The sequence below is a fragment of the Pungitius pungitius genome, chromosome 12 (assembly GCF_949316345.1).
Source record: "Pungitius pungitius chromosome 12, fPunPun2.1, whole genome shotgun sequence".
Lineage (NCBI taxonomy): Eukaryota > Metazoa > Chordata > Actinopteri > Perciformes > Gasterosteidae > Pungitius > Pungitius pungitius.
In genome coordinates, this window is record NC_084911.1 from 18,492,304 (window position 1) to 18,520,281 (window position 27,978).

The 27,978-nt window shown below is 48.4% G+C and overlaps 1 protein-coding gene across 3 annotated transcripts; it reads right to left on the minus strand.

Moving 5' to 3' along the window:
* Window positions 1–259: 259 nt before the first annotated feature.
* LOC119220366 (serine/threonine-protein kinase N2-like) lies at window positions 260–27,413 on the minus strand. Of its 3 annotated transcripts, none has more exons than XM_037476323.2 (22): window positions 26,983–27,413; window positions 14,915–15,215; window positions 14,212–14,357; window positions 13,990–14,110; window positions 12,735–12,880; window positions 11,975–12,188; window positions 11,676–11,870; window positions 10,917–11,026; window positions 10,665–10,808; window positions 10,447–10,522; window positions 9,752–9,887; window positions 9,400–9,490; window positions 3,905–4,005; window positions 3,513–3,585; window positions 3,072–3,163; window positions 2,798–2,974; window positions 2,611–2,673; window positions 2,443–2,519; window positions 2,223–2,365; window positions 1,562–1,669; window positions 1,320–1,400; window positions 260–1,244 (listed from the first exon to the last, which is right to left on the minus strand). In XM_037476323.2, the coding sequence occupies exons 1-22, from the start codon at window positions 27,007–27,009 to the stop codon at window positions 1,041–1,043; spliced, it is 2,826 nt and encodes a 941-aa protein (XP_037332220.2). In that variant the 5' UTR covers window positions 27,010–27,413; the 3' UTR covers window positions 260–1,040. The 3 variants fall into 3 exon arrangements, with proteins under 3 accessions (XP_037332220.2, XP_037332219.2, XP_037332218.2); XM_037476322.2 differs by lacking the exon at window positions 26,983–27,413 and adding an exon at window positions 18,601–18,781; XM_037476321.2 differs by lacking the exon at window positions 26,983–27,413 and adding an exon at window positions 17,411–17,524.
* Window positions 27,414–27,978: the final 565 nt, after the last annotated feature.

The window sequence follows — 27,978 nt, forward strand, 5'->3', positions numbered from 1 at the left end:
GTTGTTCCCCCTCCCCTCCAAGAGAATTTGATGGTTACACACAATTAGTTGTTGAGTCTTGACCTCATGGCAGCGCTAGAGAAGAAGACATATAAGACTACCCATGTTTTCATATCATGAAATAAAAAATCTCATTGCAATCCCTTAGTCGATGACATAGACTGAGGATTTAAAGTTGTAGTATCAACCGATGACTTCTGTTTTTTCTCTGTAAGCACCCATCATCTGAAAGGAAAACAGACTTATGAATGCCTCTATGTTGGTTTCACATTTTTACTGAGTCACAGTTTGTACATATTTTAACAGCAAATGACAGAAGGGAAAATGGTGTTGGGGGGGACATAGATCGCAAAAAGAACATAAATCTGTAAAAGTTTTTGTTGTTGACAAATGATCGTAGTTAAAAATCTGTTTTGTAATGAAAGACATAATGAGGAGCCGACGAAGAGGGGTCCTCATTCCTCTGGCTCCCCCGTGTGTCAATGTACGAGTATTGCAAGAGCAGCCGACGAGGACACGTTCATGACTGAGGGGGGGGGGGGGGGGACACCGAACACAACGACACACACATACACACTCAGCAGCAACAACAAAAACAGCGCAGGTAGAGGGACGTGAGATGAGAGCGGGGCAGAAGAAGAGACCCACTGCTTCCTGCCAGAATGATCACTTTTGACTCTGACTGGGATTCAGTGGGCGGTTTCAGTGCGCTTCGCACCGACGGCTGGGTCACTCATCTCGTCTTCCATCTGTAACATAATCTGGATTATCTTCACCACCCATTCCTCCTCTTCCAAAAGACACGCAGTGTCACGGATCAGCCGGCGGGTCCGTGACTCTGCGACGTGTTGCGTGACTCCCGCTCGGACCCGGCCAGTTTTTTCGTCCCGCCGCAAAGAGGCAGGCAGAGAAGAAGAGGGGGTTAGCCCCCCCGTGTCGCCTTCAAGTCCCTCCCTCCTCGTGCGGGACAGAGAGTTTGCTCCTCAGTCAACTTCCCAGAGTCTGTGGCCGGCCGCGAACGACCCCTGTGACCGCTGGGCCTAGCAGAGGTCGGAGACGTAGTCGAAATCCTTGAAGTGGTCCTGTTCCTTGCGGGAAAGGGTGCGGCGCTCGCGGGGCGGCGTGAGGGCAGGGGCCTCGGCCGTGAACTCCACGTCGAAGTTGCTGACGTCCTCTTTGCCTACGATGGTCGGGACGAACGGCGGCGGGAGCTTCCTCTGAAGAAGGGGCTCCCAGTCCACACCCTAGACGACAGGTAGGTCCAGTTAATCCTCAGCAGCTCTCAGAGTTACAGTAAGATTCACAAGACAAACTCTCACCCTGAAGAACGGTTGTTTTTTCACGTCTTCGGCATCCTTTTCTCCAGATCCCAGACGTCTTTCTGGATTCCTCCTCAGCAACTAGAAACAACAAGAAATTCCCCACCATTTATTATTTGCCGTCTAAATGAAAGGTACAGTCCGTGCTTGAATTTGCACAGTTGAACATCACAAGCAGACAAAAACAATGAATCAAACATGTCAAGTTAGTAAGGAGCAGGAAGGCTCCGGGTGAGTCTGACCCGTCTCATGATGCCGATGGCTTCTGTGGAGAGGAAGCGAGGGTAGCGCACTTCATCGTTCACTATGCTGTCAAAAACCTCTTCCTCATCGTCGCCTGGGAACGGAGACTGAAAGAAACAGACACATTAGTTTGCATCATATTACACATAAGAGCTCTATGAACCCGGCCTCTGAAAGCCTTGATTGAATAATTCATGGAAAACATTACCAGTCTATCAAAGAGTGGATGTTGCAGCCTTTACAAGCTTGTGTTCCTTTAGCTCGGGCCAAAGCCCATACAGGCCTTATCTAATTATTGACCCGACCACTGGGTGTTTTACCGCCCTGTTGCCCTGACGACCCTTTGGTCTCCTCTGGTCCACATCCCAAACGGTGGAATGAACTCCTCTTTGAAGAGAGGATCTTGGGCTTGATCAAATACATTTCTATGGACTCAGTTATTCCAAACGAATCATCTTCCCTGTTTCCAGTCTTCATGCTCAGCCACGCTAACCATCTGCAGGCTGTATCTTTACCTCCATAGTTCAGAAATGAGCGATGGCGACCTAACTGTTCCTTTGAATTTGTCTGGGAAATGTCTCAACTCAAAGCTTTCACAGGTTGCCAAGCATCTTCTCGTGCAGTTAAGGATCTCAATCCCCTCCTGCTCTTTATTCTCACCTCACCGACCAACATCTCGTAGACGAGCACCCCGAGCCCCCACCAGTCCACTGCTCTGGTGTACGACGTATCCGTCAGCACCTCCGGGGCCAGAAACTCAGGAGTCCCGCAGAATGTGCTTGTCCTGTCCCCATAACCCATGCCTCAGGAGAAAGAAGAGAGCGTGAGGGTGGAGTAGCTTTTAGGGGGCCGGTACGTTGAGCAAATAACAGACAATCACCTTCTTTACAGAGCCCGAAGTCTGCTATCTTGACGAAACCGTCCGTGTCCAGCAGCAGATTGTCCAATTTCAGATCCCTGACAGAAGGAAGTGGATTTATGTTGAGCACTGCAGGAGTGTTTATTCACCCCTTCTGCGTTGTGTGTGTGCAATGATCCAAGTCCTCACCGATACACAATCTTATGGTCATGAAGGAACTGCAGACCCAAGACCACACAAGCTGAGTAGAACCTGTTGGATAAACATATACACACACAGCTACATAGTGACGCTTCATACGGAATGGAACATGGACCACTGACGCATATTCCTCTTTTTAACACACACACACACACACACACACGGCTGAACTTACACAGCACGTGGCTCGGAAAAGACGTCGGCGTGTATGTGCATCATGAGGTCCCCTCCTGCCGTGTACTCCATGACAAAGCACACATGTTCCGGCGTCTGGAAACATGCAAACAGGTTGACCAGGAAGGGGTGGTGCGAGCCGTTGACGGTCTCAAAGATCCGCTTCTCGCACATCAGACTGGGGACAGACGGAGGATGGGGGGGGAGGTCGTGAGACAGGGATGAAGACGCGGTGATACTTTTGGTCGAGGCCGAGCGTCGTGATCTGCGGTTACCTTTCCACTTCGTCCCTCGCCACGATGTCCCCCTTCTTCAGGGCTTTGATGGCGTATAGGCTGCCTCCCTTCTTGTACTCCGACAGCAACACCTGCAGGGATCATATTACATATTTTAGTTCCCATCGGTATTTCCCACGAAGAGTCGAGAACTAACACTCAAAGATTTGTGTTCAGTGAGTGGAAGGCAGACAGTCGTGGGAGGCTGCTAAAATCTTTGCCTGATATAAATAAACTCATTAAATATATCTAAAAATTAAAATAAATATTGTAATAAATATTGGTTGACAGCCCTAATGAAAATACTACAGTTACAGGATCTATACCTAGTTAAACAAAGGAGTTGAGGGAGTCGGGTGATAAGGCTGTTCATTTGTTTTTCACACATCACATACCAAGTTGATCCATTGTTAATATAATATATTAGTAAAGTTGGAGCACCTTGCCAAAGTGGCCCCGGCCGAGCACAGCTATCAGTTTGAAGTCCTGAAGGCAGAGGGGGCCTCTGCTGGGTCTGAGGGAGAGATTACAAACGGATTAAGGACGCTGCGTTAACAACACACGGCATAGATGCCATGGTAGATGAATCAGGTGGTTCATCTACGTTGTGATTTGAAAAAGACTGGCAATGTTCAGCATGTGACTCTAATCAACCTCAGTATTTCGTATGCCATAACATGAGGTAACAACACAGGACCATATTGTGTGTGGGTGTGTTTCTTTAGTCAAGCTGTGTTGGCCATAATGCAAAAAGATTTGCCGAGTAGTGGTTTCCGTGTGTGTGTGTGTGTGTGTGTGTCTCAGAGAGAGACGGGTTCCCTTGGTGTTTGCACCTGCTGAAAGAGTTCTGGGACAATGATCTGGTCGGTTGCTGCTGCTGCTCGCGCACAGGGACATCCGGAGTGGACGGGGCCTCAATGACAGGCGTCTGTTCCTGCAGGGGGGGGGGGGAAGAGGGACAAAACGAGGAGTAAAATGACCGGACAGACAGATCCCCTGCTGACTGACGGCCTCTGCCTGTCCACTCTGCCTCTTGCTCGCATTAGTTCTCGGGAAAAAAAAAAAAACATCGGAGTAATTAATCCCATAATACTTCAACCCCCGATTAACACACCATCTGCCACAGGCCCTCCACCCCTCTGACTCTCTCTGTGCTCGTCTAATTGGCTGCTCTAATTTCTAAAATGCAAGTTGGCTTTGTTGCGTGACGGTAACCAAGCAGTGAATCGCCACAGCACAATGTCAACAATGACTGTGTAATAATTAAAGTGGAAGAAAAGAACAATCTCACCTAGAAAATGCATTTTCTGCTGAAAATGCTTTGGAATACATGAAGCTGAAAGTAATTTCAGAAAGTTGCTTAAATTACAGAAATGAAACAAGCTGACATTATTCTAAACATTGATGAAATAATAGAAAAAGGAGAAGCTGAAATAAATTTAAAAATTGCTGAAAATATAGAAATGAGAAAAGCTTCTATGAATTTGAAAAAATACAGAATAAAAGCTTGAATTACTCCTAAACATTGCTGAAAAAAAACAAAATAGGATAGTGTTTACATATATGTGGAAATCCTCTTTGGTGTAACACATTCTTCTGTGGCCAGGGAAGGTAATAAAAATGTGTGCTACTTCAGACTTCAGTTCGCAAATGGTGTAGAAATTACTGAGCGCTTTGTGCTGGTCCCATCAAAATCGCCCTCATCACGTTTACAATGCGCAGTTTCGCTCACCAGAGATGAGCTGTTGAACATCCGTGGAACAACTCCAGCGGAGTCATTTCATTGTTTTCTTCTCTCATCTGTGGAATTACTGGACATTCTAGTCAAAGGTGTGCACACCTTTTCTCACGCGGAGAGACGGCGGAGGAGAGGAAAACGTGCCGGCTTGCTGGTGCGACTCCGCAAGCGTGGTTCTCGGACACCGCTGCCAGGCATCTTTCTCTCCAACGTGCGCTCACTGTGCAACAAACTGGACGAACTTCAGCTATTGATGAGAAGAGACAGAGACTTTTCTTCATCTTCCGTTTTGTGCTTCACAGAGACGTGGCTGTGTGGATTGATACTGGACTCCGCGCTCCAACTGGCGGGATTCCAGCTGCCTAGAGTGGATCGCGACACGGAGCTCTCCGGCAACACGAAGGGTGGAGGAATCTGCTTCTACTCCAACAACAGCTGGTGCAACGACGTAATAGTGATCCTGCAATACTGTTCTCCTCTTCTGGAATCTGTCTTTATCAACTGCAAACCTTTCTACTCCCCCCGTGAGTTCGCTTCATTCATCCTGGTCGGTGTTTACATGCCCCTGGCGGGCAACGTGCACAAGTCACAGAGGACACTCGCCGACCAGATACGGCGTGTGGAGCGGATCGACTCTTTGGTTATTGTCCTCTGGGACTTAAACAAAGGAAACCTCAGCAACGAACTTCCTAATTTCAAACAGTTTCTTAAATTCCCAACCAGAGAGGAGAACACGCTGGATCACTGCTACACTACAGCAAGCAGGGCTTATCGCGCCGTCCCTCGTGCTCTGCTGGGACACTCCGACCACGTCATGGTCCACCTGATTCCTGCATACAGGCAGAAACTAAAGCTCTGCAAACCTGTGATGAGGGAATCCAAGAAGTGGACCAGCAAGGCGCTGGAGGATCTTCGGGCATGTTTTGACTGCACAGACTGGGATGTTTTTAGGACTGCTTCGGACAATCTGGATGACTTCACAGAGGCTGTAACTTCCTACATCGGCTTCTGTGAGGACAGCTGCGTACCATCATGCACCAGAGTGAGTTATAACAACGACAAACCCTGGTTCACAGCGGAACTCAGAAAACTACGTCTGCAGAAGGATTAGGCATTTAGGAGTGGGAACAAAGACTTGTACACAGGGGCTAAATACAGGTTTAGCAAGGCGGTGAGAGACGCTAAACGACTGTACTCTGTACTCTGAGAGACTCCAACATCAGTTCTCAGCTAATGACTGATTCAGTTTGGACAGGCTTTAAACACCTAACAAACTACAAGCCGAAAATCCCCCATTCCATGAATGACCTCCACCTGGCAGACGAGCTGAATAAGTTCTACTGCAGATTTGAAAGACAATGTCCTGACTCCATCCCCACCCCTCCCTCCCCCGACCCATCGGTGGCTCACACCTTTGGATTACTCTCCCCTCCCCCACCGCCCCTCTCTGTCCTGGAGAGTGACGTCAATCGGCCCTGTAAAAAACAAGACCCCCGTAAATCACTCAGTCTCGCCCCACGCCATGAAGCATTGTGCTGACCAGCTGTCTCCTGTGTTCACCGCCATCTTCAACACCTCCTTGGTGACATGCCACGTTCCAGCCTGCTTCAAGGCCTCCACTATCATCCCTGTTCCCAAGAAGCCCAGGGTCACAGGACTGAATGAGTACAGGCCCGTCGCCCTGACCTCTGTAGTCATGAAGTCCTTTGAATGGCTAGTCCTGTCCCACCTGAAGTCCCTCACCGACCGCCTCCTGTACCCCCTTCAGTTCGCCTACAGAGCCAACAGGTCTGTAGACAATGCTGTCAACATGGCCCTCCACTTCGTCCTCCAACATCTGGACTCCCCAGGAACCTACGCCAGGATCCTGTTTGTGGACTTCAGCTCTGCCTTCAACACCATCATCCCGTGTCTGCTGCAGGACAAACTCTCCCAGCTACACGTGCCCGACTCCACCTGCAAACTAAGCACTGACTTCCTGTCCGACAGGAAGCAGCACGTGAAGCTGGGGAAACACGTCTCTGCCTCTCAGTCCATCAGCACTGGTTTCCCCCAAGGCTGCGTTCTTTCCCCTCTGCTCTTCTCCCTGTGCACCAACAACTGCACCTCCAGTCACAAGTCCGTCAAGCTCCTGAAGTTTGCTGATGACACCACCCTCATTGGACAGATCTCTGGTGGGGATGAGTCCACCTACAGGTGGGAGCCTGACCACCTGGTGTTGTGGTAAAGCCAGAACAACCTGGAGCTCAACACCCTGAAGACAGTGGAGATGGTCATGGACCTCAGGAAGAACGCAGCCCCAGCTTCCCCCCTCACCTTGTGACTCCCCTGTCACCACTGTGGATTCCTTCCGTTTCCTGGGCTCCATCATCACCCAGGACCTCAAGTGGGAGCTGAACATCAGCTCCATCACCAAAAAGGCTCAGAGGATGTTCTTCCTGAGGCAACTGAAGAAATTCAACCTGCCAAAGACGATGATGGTGCACTTTTACACGGCCATCCTGGAGTCCATCCTCTGCTCCTCCATCACCGTGTGGTACGCTGCAGCCACAGCCAAGGACAAGGGCAGGTTGCAGCGTGTCATCCGCGCTGCAGAGAGGGTAATTGGCTGCAATCTGCTGTCTCTCCAGGACTTGTTCGCTTCCAGGACTTTGAAGCGGGACAGAAAGATTGTAGTTGACCCCTCCCACGCCGGACATGAACTGTTTGTGCCCCTTCCATCCGGCAGGAGGCTGAGGTCCATCAGGACTAAGACCTCCCGCCACACTAACAGTTTCTTCCCTTCGGCAGTCGGGCGCATCAACAGAGCCCGGAGCCCTCCCTGACTGACTCTCACTTCCATGTAAATTCACTTTGTCACTTTCACTTTCTGTTTAGCTGGTGCACTTTCTTTATTTTTATTGTTAATTTTATCTTTATTTCTCAACGTACTAACCCATAGCTTTAGCGTGGGTTATAATAAAGTATAATAAAATATATGCTATGGGTTACCATAGCATATATTTTATTATACTTTTAATTTATTTTTATCTTATTGCTACACTACGTTGTAATTATTGTACTGTCTTCCGTCATGCACCAACCGCCAAGTCAATAAACGTTTCCTGATTCCTGATGGGGTTCCTGTAGTAGCTTCGCTAGCTAGCTAGCACTGATGTCTGCTTCCGTCACGGCTCGTTAATGGCGCTAACCCATGTTTGAAATATCGAACCGTCCTGCCTCCACATTACTTACAGTCTGCTCGTCCCGGGTCTCTGTCCCAACTCATGACATGCACGTCCATATGTACCGTTAGCTAACCACGGTTAAATCTACACGTCACATATAATGGCAATAAACGATTCCTGATTAAAACTGCTATACTAGCAGTTTACAAAACATGTACCTTCTGATGGTGGCTGCTCACGGAAAAAGTAAATAACTGTGGGATTCCATACTCATACGAGTCCGACCAGCACAAGCACGGCATCGTTTTAATCCAGAAATGAAGCCTGAAAAGTGAATATTGTGGCTGTAAAGGAAAAAGTGCCTCTTTTTTTACCGGATTCTGGCTTTGCTCACACTCTAGGTTTCCGGAACATTGCAAAGCTCCACTCTAACTTAGAAACGGACCCAAAAACTAATAAAACATAATTACTGATTTTGAAAAAAGTAGAATAGACAAGCTGTTTTTTATAAAATTGACTTAAAAGACTAGTGTCACCATTTTAAAGTTTAAATGGTGTCTCTAGCTGAAAGATTGGAAAAGCTGAAAAAGTTGAAAGTTGAAGAAGTTTTGAGAGGATTTGAAAATTAACTCCATTGGAAACCATGTTAAAAAAGTTGATGAGTTCAATTTATATCAATTAAATTATTATCTAAAAAGCTGAAAAGTCATAGCCCCCCTCTCCTGAAGGAGCTGAACATTTTAATATTTAAATGGTCATAATAGCTGAAAGTGTGAAGGAGTTGTAATGTGCGGTGGAAAAAATAGAAGAAAAATAAGTTGATTAAAGATTCGAAGAACAATACTTGGAATGCATCAATGCATTCCAACAAATATATACACATTTATAATCCCTCTGACTTGAAAATATAAATTCAACCATTCATTTGTGAAGGTTACTCCTGGGGTTCCTCAAGGCTCAATGTTAGGCATATACATCTTTTAGATATGTATAAAAAAAAAACATTAACTGCACGTGTGAAAGAAATTTTAAGTCGGTAAAATAAATGTTTTTTACCGTCCGGTTGAAGTTGAATCTAATGTTTTTCTCTCTCTTTCTCTCTCTCTCTCTCACATTATCACCCTCCACTGTTTGTGTTCATCTCACTGGGAAACTAACGCGGATTTGGCCTTGATCGAATTAAAGCTCCCCATCATCCACTTATGTCTCATTAAAGCTGCCCCCCCCGAGTTTTCACTCTAATCATTCATCCTCCCTTTGCAATGCTTGTCTTAGATTTCACTGCAGCACAGGGTGCAGCCGCCCATGACTAGAGCACTGTTTCTAAGCCAAAGGCTGCAGGTATGAAGGGAGCAGGACAGTAACATGATAGTGTTTAGATGCCCATCTTTTCCTCTCGTCTGCTGCCCTCCCTCTGACTCACAAAGGGAGCGGCCGTGTCCACCACATCTCTCCGGATTTCAGCTTTGGGAGGTGAGTCGCTGCCCAGATTCAGCTTCTCCACTGACATTTCTCTGCACACACACACACAGAACAAAACAAATCAGATTTTCTTTTACAGAAGCCCAAATGAAAGCCATTTGCTTCAACAATTGATTATAATATACTTTTACCCCAAAAGTTGAAATAGTTCTTTCATTATGTTCCTCAATTTAATGGCAAAAATGAATGAATGTGACTTTGTGTGTCTCTGCACTGAATGCCTAATTTTCCACCAAAAAAGTTATATATAAAAAATAAATAAAAGGCAAAAAAGAGGCATGCTGGTGACCCACCCCGCGCTCGGCATGTTGCCCGTGAAGCTGGGTGTGTAGGCGGGCACGTTGCCTCCAGTGGGGATGGCGTTCCTCAGCAGGCGGACCCAAGTTGCGATGTCCACGTTCATCTGACGAGCGCGCACAAAGGCTTTACCTGAAACACACGCGGCGGAGCAGAACTCAAGGAACGAGGAAACCCCCAGAATGGCTGTTTGTCGCTCCAGCTCATTTGAGCATCTACTAGGAAGAGAACATTAAAGATATTCATTCACGGCAACTTCAGCATGGAGCACAGTCTTCGGCTTAGATGGTATTTTCCTCTCTTAACCCATTTGGCCTGTAACGCTATTAAACCCTGCTTGTTTAGTGGTGGTTGTTGTTGTTGTTCAGTTGGAAATAACTCACAATCTCACACAAAAGTGAAGGACTTGCGATGATGAAATATATCCACATCGCTGCTTATTGGATGGTAAAAATGATTTGCCCTGACCAAAATATTAGTGTTTAATGATGTCACAGGGGCACAGAAACATAATAAGAGGCCATAGCAGCAACCGATATCACAGCGCGTCTCCCCCCCTCTCGCACCAAGCTCTATCCGGGGCCTCTGAACATTCACGTTAATCGACCACCACCTCACGCTCACTGAAAATCAAACACATCGCTTTGAGGACGAGGGCCTGAGGTCAACGGCGCTCTATGCGTGTCCTTACCGTGCTGTTTGGAGAAGACTTTCTTCTGCCTCTGGAGCTTTTTGCCTCTCTCTATCACGGGGTTGAAGAAAATCACCTAAAGCAAAAACAGCATCTCTGAGGCAGTGGTACCGGTGTCCGGAGGTCGTTCTGATTCAAACCCAAGCTATGAGGAGCTGTGAAGGCTAATGTAGATATTACACTGTACTGGCACATGTCTCTATGTGTGCGTCCTGTACCTCAGCCAGCAGCAGCCCCTGCGGCTCCAGTTCCAGCTGGACTTGGTGTCTTTGGTTGTCCAGGAACTCCTCCAGCTTGAGGTACTTCAGTGCGCACAGGCAGCGGTAATCTCTCCAGTACACTGCGATCTCCATCTCCCTGGACTGACGGCACAACAAATTACAGATAAAAACACCACCAGGAACGTTTGATCGCTGGTCCAGCTCCAAGTTTAGGTTGGATCATCATGGATCATGATCACAGTCACTTACTCTCTCCAGCTCCACAATGAACGTCTGGTCCCAGGTCTGCTCTCCAACCGTCTTCCACACCGTCTGACCGACCACGGTGTTCTCCAGCTTCAGCACCGCGCTGACCTCCGCTGTGAAACACACGCACACAGGGTCTGTTCAACCACATGCATGTACAGCAGACCAGTCCACTTACTACTAGGTATCACGTATGAACGTATAGTAGTGTCTTTATTCCTTTTTTTAATTTCTCGCAAGTTTGTAAGGAAACTGGGGATAAATGTTTTTCTAATGAAACTATGATTTTTGGCAGCAAATAAAAAATGTTTTCTCTAAAAAAAAAGAAAAAAAGAACCTTTTCTCTTTCAAAACGAAGAGCGTTGTTCTAACAACAAGAAAAAAAATGAGTTGAGTTTGGATGAAATTTTAAAATGTAGCAGCACTTTCATGGCAACGTCACATGCTTGCAGAAAGTGAGGCTTCAGTCAACACAGCCGTTCATGTCGTTCTTTAAAACAAGAGATTCCACGTTATTGTGCCATGAGCCAAGTCTAACCCACCAATAGAAACTCCTGTCTCATTCAGCCCCGCCCACTACATCCAAACTCAACAGATTTTAATATGCAGCCAAAGATCCTAGTTACAAAAGCAAAAACTTGTTTTTTGATTGCAGTACAGTGCCTTTTTGGGGGTAACAAAGACACAAATATACCTTCATAGTCACAGACTGTGAACATCTAAAAGGCATCCGTTTGAAACAAGAGAAAAGGGAAGACTCACAGGAGAGCTCCTCGGTTTTGCCGGGGATCTTCAGGCTCATGCTGCTGGTGCTGCGGCTGTAGAGGCCACTCAGTTTGAACGAGGAGCGTCCGTCTCCCACAGAGTAAGAGGGCAGAACCAGCGGGGTCCCTCTGCTCCGCCCTGGGACGACCTCCAGCAGCCCCACGCAGCCCAGAAGATGCACCTGAAGAGTACCTGAACAGGGAAAACATTTTGATTCATCTCTACTGGTAAGAAAAAGCAAAGATTTAAAAGTTGAACCTGATTCAGTGTCCCAACGGGACAGCGTCTGCGTCTACCTGTGAGTGGCGAGGGTTTGCTCATGGTGCTGTACTGGTTGTGGACGTAAGGTGTGCTGTGGCGGGAGCTGAAAGCCGAGGAGGTGGCCAGCACCAGTTCCTCCTTGATGAGGCAAGCCTTGGGATGGTCCTCGGGCAGCTCCTGCAGCCTCTGGTCCAGAGAACACCTGAGCAGGTCCAGGCGCTGGGACGACCCGCTCAAACCACACTGGGCCTGTGGACACCATTCAATGGTCTCTGCTGAGTCATTTTTATGTTCTTTTTGTGACATTCAAAATTAATTGATGTTAAAACTGGGTAGTTGGAGCAGCAATGCTAATAATTAAAAATGACCCCGATGAGTTGACGGTTTGATGTACTCACTGGATTACACAAGGATCGAATAAAAGGACACCGTTAAAGTGCAGAGAAATGCTTTTGTTTTGAGAATTATTTGCTTTTATATTGGCTTCTTTTGATAAACTTTGGGGATATGCGCCTCGTTGCAGAGTCAGAGGAGAAGCTATTGTCACGTCTTCAGATATAGACTACAGCAGGCTAGCTTAGCTTAGCTCAAATACTGGAATTAGAGGGAAAACTGCTGACCAGGATGTGTTAACTAAATCTGTACTTAGACAAGTTTGAATTGGTTAAACTGAATAAACAAAGAAAAATGTGCAATCATCATAAAAAAGGGAAAAGTAATGTCTTTGAGCATTAATCAGAGCCCAGCGTGGGGGACGGTGAACTACGTAAGTTTGAATCTCGTCCTCTCTCTGACCTCAGCCATGGCCTTCTTGTCTTGGACCTTTCCCGCGCCGAGCAGTCGCAGCATGTTCTTGGCGCCCTCGGCCATGGCGTGCTCCACGCGGTAGTGGTGCCACAACTCCTCCACGCGCAGCTCCATCCCACACATGTCCGGCTTACCTGTGGACGCGGGCAAAGGGTCAGTTGCCAACGCGTGAACAACGTAGGGGCGCACAGCGATATGCACGAGGAGGCAGGGGGGAGGAGTCAGAGGATTCACTTTAAATCAGGATGGCTAATTGTTACGAGTTTGTCAACAGATGGTATTAGTATAAAATGTGTTTTGCACTCGGGTAGAAAACAGGTTGCAGATTTGATCACAGTTATTGAGGTTGACTTCAACCTTCTTTTTTCTCTTTTTTTTAAACTGTAAAACCCATTCACAGTTAAATTGTTTCATTATTAACAAACTCCTCTGCAAACAACTCTGGAAAGAATAAAGTCATTGTGTCGTTTTCATTTGTTCCAGTTAGGACACGAGAATAATAGGAATAAAATAGTAATAACATGATATCGGAGTCACTGTTGAAGAAATGTGATGGTGTTATTACATACTCACATCTGAGCTCTGAGCAATGGTGGAAACTAATATGTGAGAAGTTTTACTTCTACTAAACAGAAGGCTGCATCAGTGCATCCCGAAACAGAACCAGCGCAGTGGTGAGCCAGAAAATTCGGAAGGATGACTTGAAGCTTTTTTTTAACAGGACCTGCTGAGCGGAGTGACGATCACATGGGTTTCTGTCACAGAAAACCTCCCAGTCACGTGATCCCTTTGTCCATACAAAAATATGAAGTTATGGCAGCCTTCAAAGCGCAGCTTTCCGTCCTGTCCGGGGTCACATGCTGCACTTTCCGCTTCCTTCTCCCTCTTTCGTCATCCCTGACCTCGCCCCCTTTCAGTCTCCCTCGCTTCCTGGCTCCCTGCGTCTGTCCTGCCTCGTCTCTAACCTCTGCTAAATGAGGCATGGCTTTTAGTTGTCGGGCAACATCAAGGGGATGCAGGAACATCAATAAGGCTTCGAACCCGAGAGAGCTGTAATGGAATACGTGCGCGCATGTTTGTGCGCGTGCGTTCGACCTGAAGACCTGTGCACCGTGAAGCCCTGAACCAGGAATCGATCCGCAACCACTCGCGTCATAAAAAATGCAGTGTTTGGAAGTTTTAAAAGAGTAACAGGTGGGATGAAAGAGGAATCGCAGGACCAGGAGCGTGGGTGGATAGTTACTTTGGCTGTCCTCAGACTGCTCCGTGGCCTGCATGGCCTTACGGATCTGCATGCGGATAATGTCGATCTTGGTCTTGCTGTCCTGCAGCATCTGCTGAGCCGTCTGGAGCAGCTTCTTGTCCTGCGGAGTGGACGGAAAGAAGGGGAGGGATTCTAAAAAACGAGCGAAGGCAGTAGATACGATACAGGCTGAGGTGGACGGCGAGGGGGGCGGATGAATACCTTGGTACCTCCGTTGGCGTAGATCGGAATCATGTTCTCTGCTCCTTGTTTGACCTTCAGCTCGATGTTTAGCTGCCGTTCCAAAGCCGCGATGCGTTGCTGGTTGGCCGACACCCGATTGGGGGCCCCCGGGGACTGGGGGGCATCTGGGTACGAGGAGGGGTTGTATGTTAAGAGGTCAGGTTACTGCTGCTGTAGACTTCTGGTAACACATAAGAGCTGTTATATTTCAGCCCATCTATGGCAAAGCTTCTTTTGGCTGCAAAAACCTTCATGATCCCCACGGATGGCAATAAACGTTTCCTGATTCCTGATTCCTGAAAAAGGTAGAGCTTGTGTGTTAAAAAGCGGGTCGTCCCTGAAGCTAGCGATTACTTTTTCACTTAAGGTGAAACGACCTTTATGGTGAGCAGCTATCTTCATGTCCGTCAGAAGCCGATCCTTAGAGTTTTGTTCACAAGAAAGCAGAGTAATATGCCTCATTTGATCAAAAAGTCATCCCGGTTGAAAGACTAATGTCCCTAACCCTGGACAAAGTGGCTTTTTGTATTGTCTACGGTATTATTCAATTATATTATATTGCACCAATTGATCAAGTCAAATCCGTACCTGAACATTCTACCTTTTCACAAACCTTCATGATCCCCACGGATGGATCACCATAACCGTGCAGAGACCCCCGCACCACGGATGGACACCGTACCTTTGTTTTCATCGGGGCCCTTGACCACAATGTGTGCGTCCAGCTCCTGCAGCTGGGTCTGGAGGGCCTCCAGCTTGCGGTTGGAGCTGCGGAGCTGCGAGTCCACCTGCTGGGCATTCCTCTTGTCGGTGGTGGCGCGGCGCAGATTCTCCGCGCCCTCCTTGATCTTCAGCTCCTTGCGGATCTCCCTGCGGATCCTCTCGCGGTGCTCGTCCAGGCACTGCTGCACGCTGGAGTCAGAGAAGTCAGAGTTCTGGTCCAGACCGAGCTGCTGGAGCACAGACAGCCCGCCCGGATCGCTCTGCAGGGGGGGGGGGGGGAGGAAGGGCACGGCTGTTATGGGAGAAGTCGCCAAAGGAGAAGGAGCTCAGGAGGAGGTGAGCAGAAAGAAAGGAAGCCATGTACAGCCCACTGCGTATGAGGACATACAACAGAATTTAAAAAAAGGTGAGATCCAGCTGAGCCGAGCTGAGAGCCAGCAGCGGTCGCCCTTCACAGTTCTGACATAGTGGAGCGCTGTGGGATGAAAGCAGGCTGAAAGCCTCGCACGTAGGAAAATGTGAATTTGGTGCTAACTTTACCAACGCTGCTCAGGACTCTGACGGGCAGCACCAAGCCCGTCCCCCAGTAACCCAATTCCTCAGCGTCAGTTGAGCAATCCTGCGCGAGACGTCCACCTCGAGGCCCGCAGTCACCGTTTCCGCAAATATGTCCAAATATGTCCCAATTCCAAAAAATGGATAGGAAATTAGTGCAATAGTTGCAGTATTATTCTTAAGCACAGCAAAACATGCTTTAAAGAATCTGACATGATATTCACCTAATAAGGACAATACAAAATGTGAACACATTCCCAAGCCCCACAATAAAGGTCTGACAGTACCGCATGCGAGTGTTAACTCAACATTACAGTATATGCTTTGCAAAGGGAATATGCTGAAAGTTGCTTTTTCTGTATAATTGTTTCTATTTTCAGGAAACAAATTCCTCGTAGACCTATTAATGTGCAAATGTCATGCGTTCATTAAATGTTGCAACATTAGATCTCGCACGCATATGTACACCCCCCCCCCCCCCCCCCCCGTTTGAGTAGAAGGACCTTTCACTTGACCATGCAGCAAGCCGTCCGGCTTAGCAGATCTGATTACAACTTCTTAGGTCTCCGTGTCCATCCAGCAACACGCAGGCCGTGGCTGCAGCTCCCAGAGCCGTAATCCATCGGTAAACACAACACAGTCCAACAGTGGGCCTCAAACCCGACCACGCGGCGCAGGCACAGCATTTGTGTGGGATTTGAACCGTCGCTTTATTGCGACGTTATGACACGGCACAACTCTGGGGGGGGGTGCAGTTGAGCGCGTTCCACACAAATGGTTGTTTCATTTCATTTATGAGTCATAAAACGTTTTAAATGCTCCGGAATTGTTGCTGAATGAGAGAAAAAAAAAACATTTTGGATGCCATCTTTTATTATGCAATATATTAAAATTGCAAATACAAATCTGATGCAGTTGTGGGTAAAGTCGGGGGGGGGGGAGATCGGCAGGAAGTTGGTAAAAATAAGACTGTGTGTCTGCTTGACTAATGTGACCATTTTACTGCAATGATACCAATCAAAGTGAAATGAAACCAGTGAAGACTTATCTTACGTTCTTATTAGATGCAACAGATGTTGACAACTTTTAGTAATTGATAAATGATACGCCATTGCAATAAGATAAAGGGTCCAAATGAAATCCGATTAGGGTCAGATGATTATTGTACATGGTCACATGACCACAGCTGGCTGTATAAAGACAAAAGTTGAGATTGCTGCAAATTGCTGCATCAAATCATTCAGACAAATATTGGTTTTAAAGTACGTAATCATTAAGAAAAGACAACATATATACATACATTATAGTATACGTCATCTTTAAGGTTACTAAATTCAACACTTTTTTGACTGTGACAATAAAAAACAAATACTTTCACTCCACGTCGCGTTGTGGCCTCGGACACCAGCGGCCCCCATGTTGGATACGCGCATTAAAACACAAACATCCAGTCAGCCAACCGCGTGGCAGCAAATCAACGCACATTAGGCAAAGTAGAACTGATCAAGGAAATCTGCTGAGGTTTCAACAGAGCAAAAGAATAAAGGGAAGAAAAGGGGATTTCCTGCCTGAGGGCCCGAGAACTTCTCGGCGCCACTCAAGCCAGAAGAGAAGGCCGAGGCATCGACGCACAGGAAGAGCTGGTGCACAACGTGGTCCCTGGCGTTCTACGACAAAGAAGAACCTCAACGACCACAACGACGCATGGGAACAAGAACGCGCCAGTGTCCCGGCGTCCGGAGAGGAGACGTCCATGCACACGTCCATGCACACGTCCATGCACACGTTTTTGTTGCAGGAAGTGAACGACGACGAAGAACAGAAAAGACAAGGGCCGTAGTGGTGGATAGAAAAGAGACAAGGAAGGGCGGGGGCCGCGGTGAGGCCACAGTTTGCCTACCGAAGACTCTGTGTCACCGTGCTCAGCGTGTGCCGGGGAGTCCACAGGTGGGTCCCCCGGCAGGTCCTCCAGCACTGCGTCCTCGCAGGCCATGTCGCGGGCCTCCTTCTGGCTTCCCCCACCCCGCCCTGCCCCACCCCCTTTCCTGTCACACGCCCGGAACAGACAGCAGCGCCGATCAGGACGACGCCGGGGCGCTTTTCCTGCCTCCTTAGAAACCCAGGATGTCCTTCCCCCCCCGCCGGGAATCGAAAGGCCTTTAGAAACCCGGAGCGAACGAACGAGGCGGAGGAGAGGAAGAGAGAACAGACCGAGCCCCACCTCGCTGCTTCCTGTTCTGCTCGTTGCCAGATAGAGGCCGAGGCGTCACACACACACACACACACACACAACGGCGGTTTTGTAAGTCAGAGAGCTGACAGCCACACGGCTTCCTGCTACTGAGTCTCCAAAGCTAATGATAGATTGACGTCACGTCACATGGACAACATGTCTTTGTTTGTGCATGTGGAAGTAGAATACGATCCGGGAGTCTTTCTGTTATTTACTTGAAGATTAATAAAAACAATGACAAAAGTGGACAAAGGGCAACACGTTCCCACCATGAGGCCCTCGAAGGACCTTCTAATAAAAGAGATCTTGCTTCTAAGTGGGCTGAACAGAGGACAGGTCTTCATGGTAGATGGTGTTATGCAATAGCCGAGCAAGCCCAGCAACGTGCAGCCAGCTGCAGCCAATAGGGTGGCCAATAGCAAAGATCTTTAGTAATGGGCACACACCTTACGAGTGGTGAACGGGTACAGATAGCAAAGACCCCCCCCCCCTCCACCTTCCCCCATTGAAATGTTTCTGGCATCCCATCTCTGTCTGGCTTCTTCCTGTCGGACGATTCAGACCATCGGCAGAGAGAAGTCGCTGACCCCTGTGACCCCTCAGGGGGGTGAAGGATGGCTCTCTCTAGCCGTCATGCCACACGCGCGCAAAGGGACGAACAAAAACACACACAAAACACACACTAGTTCTTCTTTTTCTCCAACACACTGCTAGGAGGGAATAGGAAGTGGAAACGACGTGAAGTCAATGCGTGCAGGACGCAGGCAGCAGATCTCGCTTGGCAAACTTCTGACCAGAGACATAAATGCAGCGTGTGTGTGTGTGTGCGATATCGAGATTTGATCCCCTTTCCTTACCGAGCAGCTGCGGCTCTCGGTGCTCCCTGCGTGATGTCGACAGGTGGCTGCAGAGATAGCAGCCCCCATGCATCCATGCTGTCGCTCCCCCTCTTTTTGTTACAAATGCAGTTGAGCAGCCATCGTCCACCCCGCTGTAAGCAAACTGAAAACTGAAGACGAGCTGCAGGGAAGCTTGAAGCACCAAAGGGACTCGCTCATCATGTCATAGTCTGTCACTAAGAAAAAAAAATACTGAGCCGACCAGGATCAGGAACTAAGACCAGTTAATACATACTGCTCTTAAAGTTACAGTCTCACCCTGTTCACCTTGATAGGACTGAAACACACACACACACACACACACACACACACACACACACACACACACACACACACACACAGATCAATCACCAAGTGTCCTTTTTAGCTTTCAGACCTTATGTCCATCAAAAGGAAGCCCTTCTGAAATGATTTAATGATTGAGAGGCACCAAGTGGGCAACTACAACTAGCTCTAGTAGCAGGAGGCACAATGAGAGCCGGGGTGGAGTGGAGATGAATCCATTTCGTTGGGGGGGGGGGGGGGCAGGCAGCCCTCACTCTCATCCATTCACTGACACCTGCATTTCAGAAGCAGCAATAATCATGATGGGACTTTGGAGCAGACTTTAAACCTAATTATTAAAGCCCAGTGTTGCCAAAGCTAGCAGTAATTAAACAAATGTATCTTGAATAAAGAGATGTTTTACAGGGAAAGGGGGGGGATTTGGAATTTCCAAGAAGTTTACTGGTGATAAAATTATGTTTATTCTGAGAAATATGCAGACTGAAACAGTTCCAATTGAGGTGATGATGTCAGCTTTAGTGTGTGTGTGTGTGTGTGTGTGTGTGTTCTTTTGCAATGTGAGGCAATGCTGTTGGAAGCTACAGGGGAAGAAAAGGCAGAAGGGTTTTGTTGGCCTGCTCACAATTCTGAGCATTCACTTAAGAGGAGCGATTGAACTTAATAGTGCCATTCATCACTGTAAATGTTGTGTGCACGTGTGTGTGTGTGTGTGTGTGTTAAGTAGTGCACTGTGAGAGGGCGACAGACACAAGATGTGAGGAGCCCAGCTTTGAATTCTCCTCACATCCTGATGTCTGTACACAGCCTCATTCTGCAGACAGTGCATGGGATTTGGGTTATGGGGGGGATGGGTGTGAGGGGTGTGAGGGGCGGGGGGGGTGGAGGGGGGGGGGGGTTCAGAGGCAGAGGTGGAGCAGTTAGACGGGTGGCAATGAAATTCAATTAATCCCTCTAACGACACACAAACTCAATCATGTCTTCATGCCGCCCCAGAGCAGATAAAACAGAGCAAAGCATTTCAAATAATGCACATAAATATTACACTTAACACTAACCCCCTAACCCTGCACACACACACACACACACACACACACACACAGGACTAATGCACTGTAACAGGCTGGTAATGAATAAAACAGCACAGTGGGGCATTGTCAGCTGGATGTTGAGAGCACTAACAGGAGGAAATGTTGCTCCTCATAATGTCAGCACACCAGAGGGGAGAGAGGGAGGTAACTCCTGGGCCGCCCTTCATTGGGGGGCAACAGGGTTTTGGGGCAGGTCGAGGGCTCAGGAGAGCAGAGGTTGTTGCAAGTCAAACGTTGGTAGCGAAATGCAAAAATCTCACAAAGCGAAAGAAAAAAACACCGTAGCCGATATCTTTACGTTTAAACTTTGGCCTTCTCTGCATTGGTTAGCGGCTCGCAGGATAAATGGATTGAGTGTTTCCCGTTAATCCATAAAATCCTTCATATTCCAGGGGAAATGATGTTGCCAGATCTCCTTTTGCGGCCTTAAGGTACAACGCGGCTGTACGTATGTCGGCTTGATGGAGACATCACTTGTGGGTGAAAGAAACGTCAGGTGCGCGTGTGCACCGCTGTGTGTGTGTGTGTGTGTGTGTGTGTGTGTCCGCCCCGCAGCTGGCGAGGAGCAGATCGGCATTAACGGCATCTTGTTCAGAGGGTCGATCTTCTCGATGAAACGCTCCATTGTGATCACCGCGGCAACAACAGGCCGCTCTGAGCAATAAGGCGCCGTGACCCGGGCCGTTAGAAAAGCTCCATTAGTCCTCACACTTAATGTGCTTCTCTCATGATGCCTGCAGCGCGAGAGGAACCAGACAGGTCAAGGACACCGAAGACATGGTTTGGACTGAGTAAACATACAAATATTTTCAGTAGCCAAGCGCCCCATGCAGTGAAAAGCTGTACGGTCGAGAGGTGGCTGCGAGCACCTCAGAGGTCAAAACGTCTTTGGGCTTGACGCACAGACACGGCCTGCTTTTCTCTGAACGCTACCTGCATGTGAAAAAGGGAGCAAACAGCGTTGTTGACCTACAACAGTCAGCCCGGATCAGAGCCGTACGCCGCTACTAGCTAGACAAAACAGAAAAGAGGTTAGTGGGAGAGGAGGGAAATGAACAGCCTCAAGTGGAAGATTAGGAGCGTAACTTCAGACAGAGCTGAATGGAGAAGACTGCAATCAGGAAAAGGTCGTTAAATGTTTGATGCGGAGGGTGTTTCAGAGGAGTGGTGGATGCTGCAGAGACTCGCTCGGTGACGCAAGCCCACAGTGATGGAGGCCTCTGGCTGAGACAGCCACCATGCTGCACCACCTCCTCACTTTTTAGAGGTCGCCTCACGCACACACACACACACACTGCTAGGATTGCACCAGGCAAGTCAGAAGGGAGTAGAACACCAATGCACACATTCCATCATTCAGCCTCTTATGCTACGGTCGCACAAAAAAACAGACTATTTGTGGTCGGTTTGCGCCGGAAAAGGGGCGTGGCATATCTCAAAATTTACCAGGAAGTCACTGAATTTGTTTTTTAATCCAGTTTCTGTACTGGTATGCAAATGTAGGTGAAGCTCAGAATTTCCACAACCAGTGCAGAAAAGGTTGTTATTACCATGGTGGACAATGATACGTTTTTTTTTTTTTATATAGACAAGCCCTGGAGATAAGCCACACCCACTTCCCGGCGCAAATAAAGCAAATGACGCAAATAGTCAGGCGAGTAAACTCATGCCAGTAGAGCAGCATTGCAAAATATATATTCAAATTTGATGTGAACGTAGCAGTACGGTTCCTCAATGCTCACTGGAATCCAAAAGAATGAGATAACCCCCCCCCCCCCCCCCCCCATCACTGGGACAAATCCAAACTCGGATGTTGTGTAAATCGCACGCTTCTGTCCACAGGAGATTTCTACCAGCACATGCGTGTAAATCTGCCGCCGCCGCCGCCCTGCCTCTTAGGACTTGGCAGGTGCACGGGTCACATGACCCGCTTCACGGCAGATGCTTTGGTCCGCACGCGGCACCCACGGCGGTTCGGGAGGGGACACAGGGAGCGGAAAAAGAGCCCCACTGTGTAATGGAATGGTTGAGCGGGCATGATGGTAATGGACATGGAAAGAAGATTAAAAATGATTATGGCAGAAGGGCCGAGGAGGATAAGAGGCCCATTCTATAATGCAGATGATTATCCCTCTTTGCTGGTTGATTACGGACACAAGGACGAGGAGAGGGAAAACACACAATGTTGTGATTTGAGTCATTTTAATAAAAGTATGTTGGATAATGAAACCAAGGAGACGCATTAGCGACAGGCGACGTGCTTTGAGGCTCATCTGCACCCAGCCGGCAGCCTCATTCCTGCAGTGTGTCGTTGAGGTTGGTGCAGCTGTACTACAGACGGCTTAGAGTCTGAACACTATCTGAACACCCGGTGGCTCTCAGCAACAACTCATCCATGTTAGATAGGTCCAAAGTGATGGACACTTTTTTATTTTAAAGAAAAGGTAGAATTGCACCAAGCAGCAGTAGTAGAAAAATATATCAATATCATGAGGCAGCATGTGAGTATAAATGTGAACCTAAAGATAATTGGACTGACTGGTGGTCCTGCTTGGTCATTTAAAACCACATATTATTATGCATACGATGCATATTCGTGGTAGTCAAGAAACATCTCCCCAAGATCAGTGTGGCTCACTGTTGTGTTCGGTCCATTACAACTTCTCGACATTGTTATGTTACCGTCACTGTGAGCATGTTAGCATTCAATGCTGCGGCTAAGCACGACCCTGCTTAGAAGCTCTGCCCACATGACCTGTTAAAGGATGAGGTCACTATTTGCACTGGTCCATTGACGGGATTGGATGTCACTAAAGAAAATATATACATGCCATTAATAAGAGGAATAGGGAGCAAGTATATATGATATGCTACATTTTGTTGTTAGCCCAAAATCAGCTATGGGAAAGAAGATGATTAAGACAGTGTTTGCATAAACTGCTGCTATTCTTCTTCTTTAAAGAGGCTTGGATGAAGAGAAGCCAAAGTCACAATGGCACCTGGCTGCAGTTTGTGCCGGAGTATCTTTTTGTTCCAGCAGGTTCGCCTCAGAGACTTTCAGAACAATGGGGGCCGTTTGGGTTACATTTGGTGTGTCATGGGCCTCTGGGCAAACGGGTTGTGGAATGTGCCAGTTGATTGTATCCAAAGCACCCAGACATTCTGTTTTCCCAGAAGTCAGTGAAAACCACCCAAATTCAGTCAACGAGTGCACACCGCTAGTCCAGTTGATTCATTATCAGGGATGGAGTCAGGACCAACCTAACCAAGTCCAAATCCAGTAAATAGACCAGGCCTGAGAGTTGCAATGGTCTGGGACAGGTGCAAGACCTGAAAAGTGGACACCAGATCGACCTGTGTGTGTGTGTGTGTGTGTGTGTGTGTGTGTGTGTGTGTGTTACAGCCCTCTGCAATATACAACCTCTTTGTGTCTCCCCTGAATGTCTCCTTTCCTTTGTGACCTTCCCAAACCGAGTCACACCCAGATAAAACATCCTTTTGAGTTTACCACACGTTCCCACAATGCAGGACCATTTCGACAACCGTGTCCTTCTTAGCGAGACTTTCTTCAAGCCAAAAAACTCAGAAAGCCCCTAAAACACTGTGACTGACAGAAACAACTGAGATGAGGCCGAACACAAGTAAGCAAAATGGCCCTTCAGTGTTTTACTGTCTTCCTCCTGTTGGCTTGGTAAGAGTTAGAACTAATCCGTTGGAAGCTTGTGGGATGACCAGCATGCAGCAACAACAGCTGGCGTTCAGACCGGTCCGCCGGATGGAACCGGGGCTGTGGGACCACACGGAGCGGCCATTTAACTGGAATGGAGACAACATGGAGTCCCCGAATTCTGGTTTCAAGGCATTTCTTTCCATTTTGGGGATTGTGCTATCTACGTTGGCCTTTCAGATATCGGCATTCGCCGGTCCGGCACCAGGTGCCGGACCGGCGAATGCCGATATCTGAAAACAACAGGTGCCGGACCCCATCTGGTCCATTGACGGGTGCCGTTGTTGATGCACCAGTTGTGAGCCCTGTGCGTCGGGGAGGGAGACAGATTCCTGCAAGGACGGTGTAATCCCGGACTGGAGCGGGAGGGACTGTTGGGGGTGGGGTGTGTGTGTGTGTGGGTGAGTGGGGGCTCTAATGCCACCCGGCTAGGAGGTCAGACACACAGTGAAGTCCACTCTCCTAATCCTATTATCCATGGCAGGGGCAGCTGGAGACACATTACAGCGAGTATGCCGATAGATAACGCTGCGTATTATAACACGCACGCGCAGAGACCATCCGCGCTCAAAAGTCTTCCCGTGCCATTGAAAAAAAAAATGGATGGAGTTTGCCCCCCCCCCCCCCACCTGCCTCAGATGATCAATAAAAAGAGTCGTTCGGGGATTGGATGAGTTCACTCTGCAGCAGCAGCTGCTCTGACTCTCATAGACGACTACAGGGAACCGACAGAAATGAAGGATTCATGGGAGGGGGGGGGGGCGCAGGGTACATGGCTACCTCGCAGCGTACGGAGAGAGAGAGAGACTGGATTTACATTCCTCACAGCCATCTGAAACGGGAGGGCTGTGCAGGGAGAGAGAGAGAGAGAGAGAGAGAGAGAGAGAGAGAGGGCAGAAAAGCACTGCCTTCCATGCACATATGACTAATGTGTTTTTAACAAAGGGAGCAGCTTTCAAATAGGACGCGTGTTGGCAGCAGCAGAGCCTCGATGACGTATTCGGGACACAACAAAAAAGGGGAGATAAAAGGGAGCTCAGTCACCGCCGCCGACCCGCGGCTCCTCTGTTCGGTCCGTCACTGTCACACAGGTGGCCGCTTCATCTCAACGGGCCGTCTCCCAGGGCCCGTGTGCCGGACTAGAGCGGCGATGGCTGCTCCGAGGGAGGCTGAACGCGCACCGCTCGGGCGGGTCGCTACGGATTAAGGTCATGCAGAAAGTCTTTAGATGTCTGGTGAACATGACAGGAGAATTCTACAGTTACGTGTGCTGCGTATGATCTACTAACACATTGTACTAGGGTGCAATGACCGATGGAGGGACATAATTAGGCATCAAAGGGTGCTCTACACCCATTTACCACCAGAGGTTGAGTTTACTCGTGGTGACATTTACAAAGAGAGGAAAAATACCCGATGATGCCATCTCAGACAAAATCAATAACAAATCGACATGGGCAGTAAGAGTCCAACAAAAGTTGCTATTATGTGGCATCACTGCACTGTGGCTTGGATGGTGGGTATTGAGTCTTTGAACATGGGGATGTACGAGCTACTTGGCAGTCAACCACCTACAGTAGATGGAGGTCAGTGCACCACCCGGTCGAGAGGCAGGTGCCAGCAAAGCGACGGGGGATGTCCGCCCAACAGGTTCTACGCACCTGAAACCGAGGCCGACCTCGAGAGACCAATTCCACCTTAAGTGTACGAGAGCATAACACAGCAGATTAACCTGTACAGGTATGCTAAATACAGCGTACACGTCGCCTGTCGGTAACCTCATACAACGCCGTTGAGAAGTACCTCACTCAACCGTAGCATTAGATGTGCTGCCCTTATTCTTGGGAAGCGTTCCCGAGGATCAATCGGCAGGGGGAGGTGTATAAAAGCGTCTATAGTGGTGCACTATGGCCCGTATTTGCAGTAATGGCTCACTGCAGCTTCGCTGTTGGGGGAAACAACCAGAAGGGACAAGACAAGGGATTCAGCGGACTAACAAAGTGTGTAGAGGACGGACAGCAAGTCAGCTGATACCTCAGGAACTGGGGAGATACTTGTGGATGATGGACCGTTGTATTAAAGCAACCAGGTCAACATGTGGATGTGTGCGCATGCCTCAGCACGTCGATCGAAAATACTGGTTGTGCCCTGTTGCGTTTGTATCAACGTGTGGACCAGCACCGCGTCGACTATATTTTAAGTGGCCTCCACACACCACGACGTCCTCTTCAGCATGTTGTCCTTGTGCCAGTTGAAGAGCGATCTGCTGGACGCTGAACCGGCGCGGAGCCTTGAATATTTAACGTTTTCCTCCGGCTGACACCGGGGTGACTGTAACACAAGCCGCCTCCATCGGACCACAGAGCCTCCCATGGACGCCGCCTGAGGCTCACTGACGCCTCACACGCCGCTCCTTTGCTCGCTGCGTATATTTTTGGGAGACTTCTGATAGATTAAAACGAACAATGATTTTACATGTCAACTAGTGGCCCAACCGCTATCTACAGTCTTCTGTTTAACTTGCTGCTGTCTTCGTGAATACCAGGGTGCATTGGTGGAAAGTAATTGAGAACTTTTATTCTAGTTCTATAGTATTTTTAGGGTACGTTACGTGTACATTTCAGTTATTTTGATCATCTAAACTTCAACAAAAATTGTTAATTCAATTTTGAATGATAGCGGTTTACAAAAATCAGTGTCCATCTGGGGCTCCTCATCGTGTTTCTGAAAATTATATTTACTTTCCCCTCTTTACTTTCAATAAGTTTAAAAAAAAACTTTCAAATACTTCGCCGGAAAGCAAAGTCCAAATAAAACCCCTAAAACCGTACACATATCTGACATGTCAGACTACCCGTTTCTGTGATGTAACGGTGTTGCAGGTGTTGTGAAATGCTGTATTGAATGGCATCGTGGGAGCTGTGCTCTTGCAGGTTTTGGAGCTTTTTCCAATTTAAGGATGAAAAGAGCAGCCCTTTGGGCCTCTGCAGCTTCCGTTTTAGACCATTGTTTTCTTTTTTTCTTTTTTTTCCCATGCATTTGGGGTATTTTATGCAAATACACCAAATCTAAGCGAGAATATTTCCACTACAGACCTCCTCCCACTTCTACAGGTACCAAAGCGAGCCAATGAGAGCCGAAGCCTCCGCACCTTGGATCTATACGCGCACACCTGTACGGGCCCCGGATGTGCACATCGACAACGCGGCGCTAATGAAAAAGAAAAAGTTGGGAACTCACCTGTAGCTCGTTGTTATTGGCCATCATGTGACGGGCAAGCAGCCAATTAGATGGCGACGCCAGGAGACTTGGACTGATGTTGGTGGGACTTTCCGGCCGTCAGACCATCGCGGAGTTCACGGTCCGACTCCTTGCGGTGATCCAACGCAGGCAGTCCGGCGTGAGATGTCCTGCGGGCATTCAATGTGGATTCCCTACACGCTCCCCGCAAAATGCGCAGTTTCACGCAGAGAGTTGCACGAGAAGTTGAAGCAACGCGCTGTTAAAAAAAATCGAGACGAGACGAGACGCGACGCGGGAGCAGGTGAGAGAGGAGACCACCACCTCCTGACAGCAGGATGCCAACTCTTGATCTGCATCACGCATCGCAGTCCGTCCCGTGTTGGCGTGCTGCGGGCGGTCTTCGCGTGCTCGGGGAGGGGAGGGGGGGGGGGTGGAGGAGGAGAAACCCGAAACCCGAAACCCGCCGGGATTCACGCGCACACTCTGCGCGGATTAACGCCGGACGCTGAGGCCATGTTTCCTCCCGCCGCGGTGCACTCCTGCCGGTTGAGCGATGCTGGGGAGGAAGGGACAGATGTAAAGTCACAATACCGACACGGAATACGACTTCCGGTTGTGACCTTCAAAATACAACCTGTATCGGTATTTAGCTGAAGTATGATTTGGAGTGGACGGAGGTTATATATATATATATATATATATATATAAAAATTATTTTAGTTGTTAGTTGGACACCGAGCAACATCACTGAGAATCATTTTGAAAACACCGTCACTCATAGAAAAAAAAATATGGGAACAAAGTCACCGACAGTGTGTGTTCTCACCAAATTACACCACTCAAGTTCCCCTTTACCTCAAAAGCCACGTTAACCTGCGACGAAATAACACCGGTGTTTCAAAGCGTTGATTTACAGGCCTGACGTTTCGGGACCACGGGGACTGCTCGGGGCGAACCGCTAGAGGGCGCTGGTGTTACCCAACCGAAGTCCCG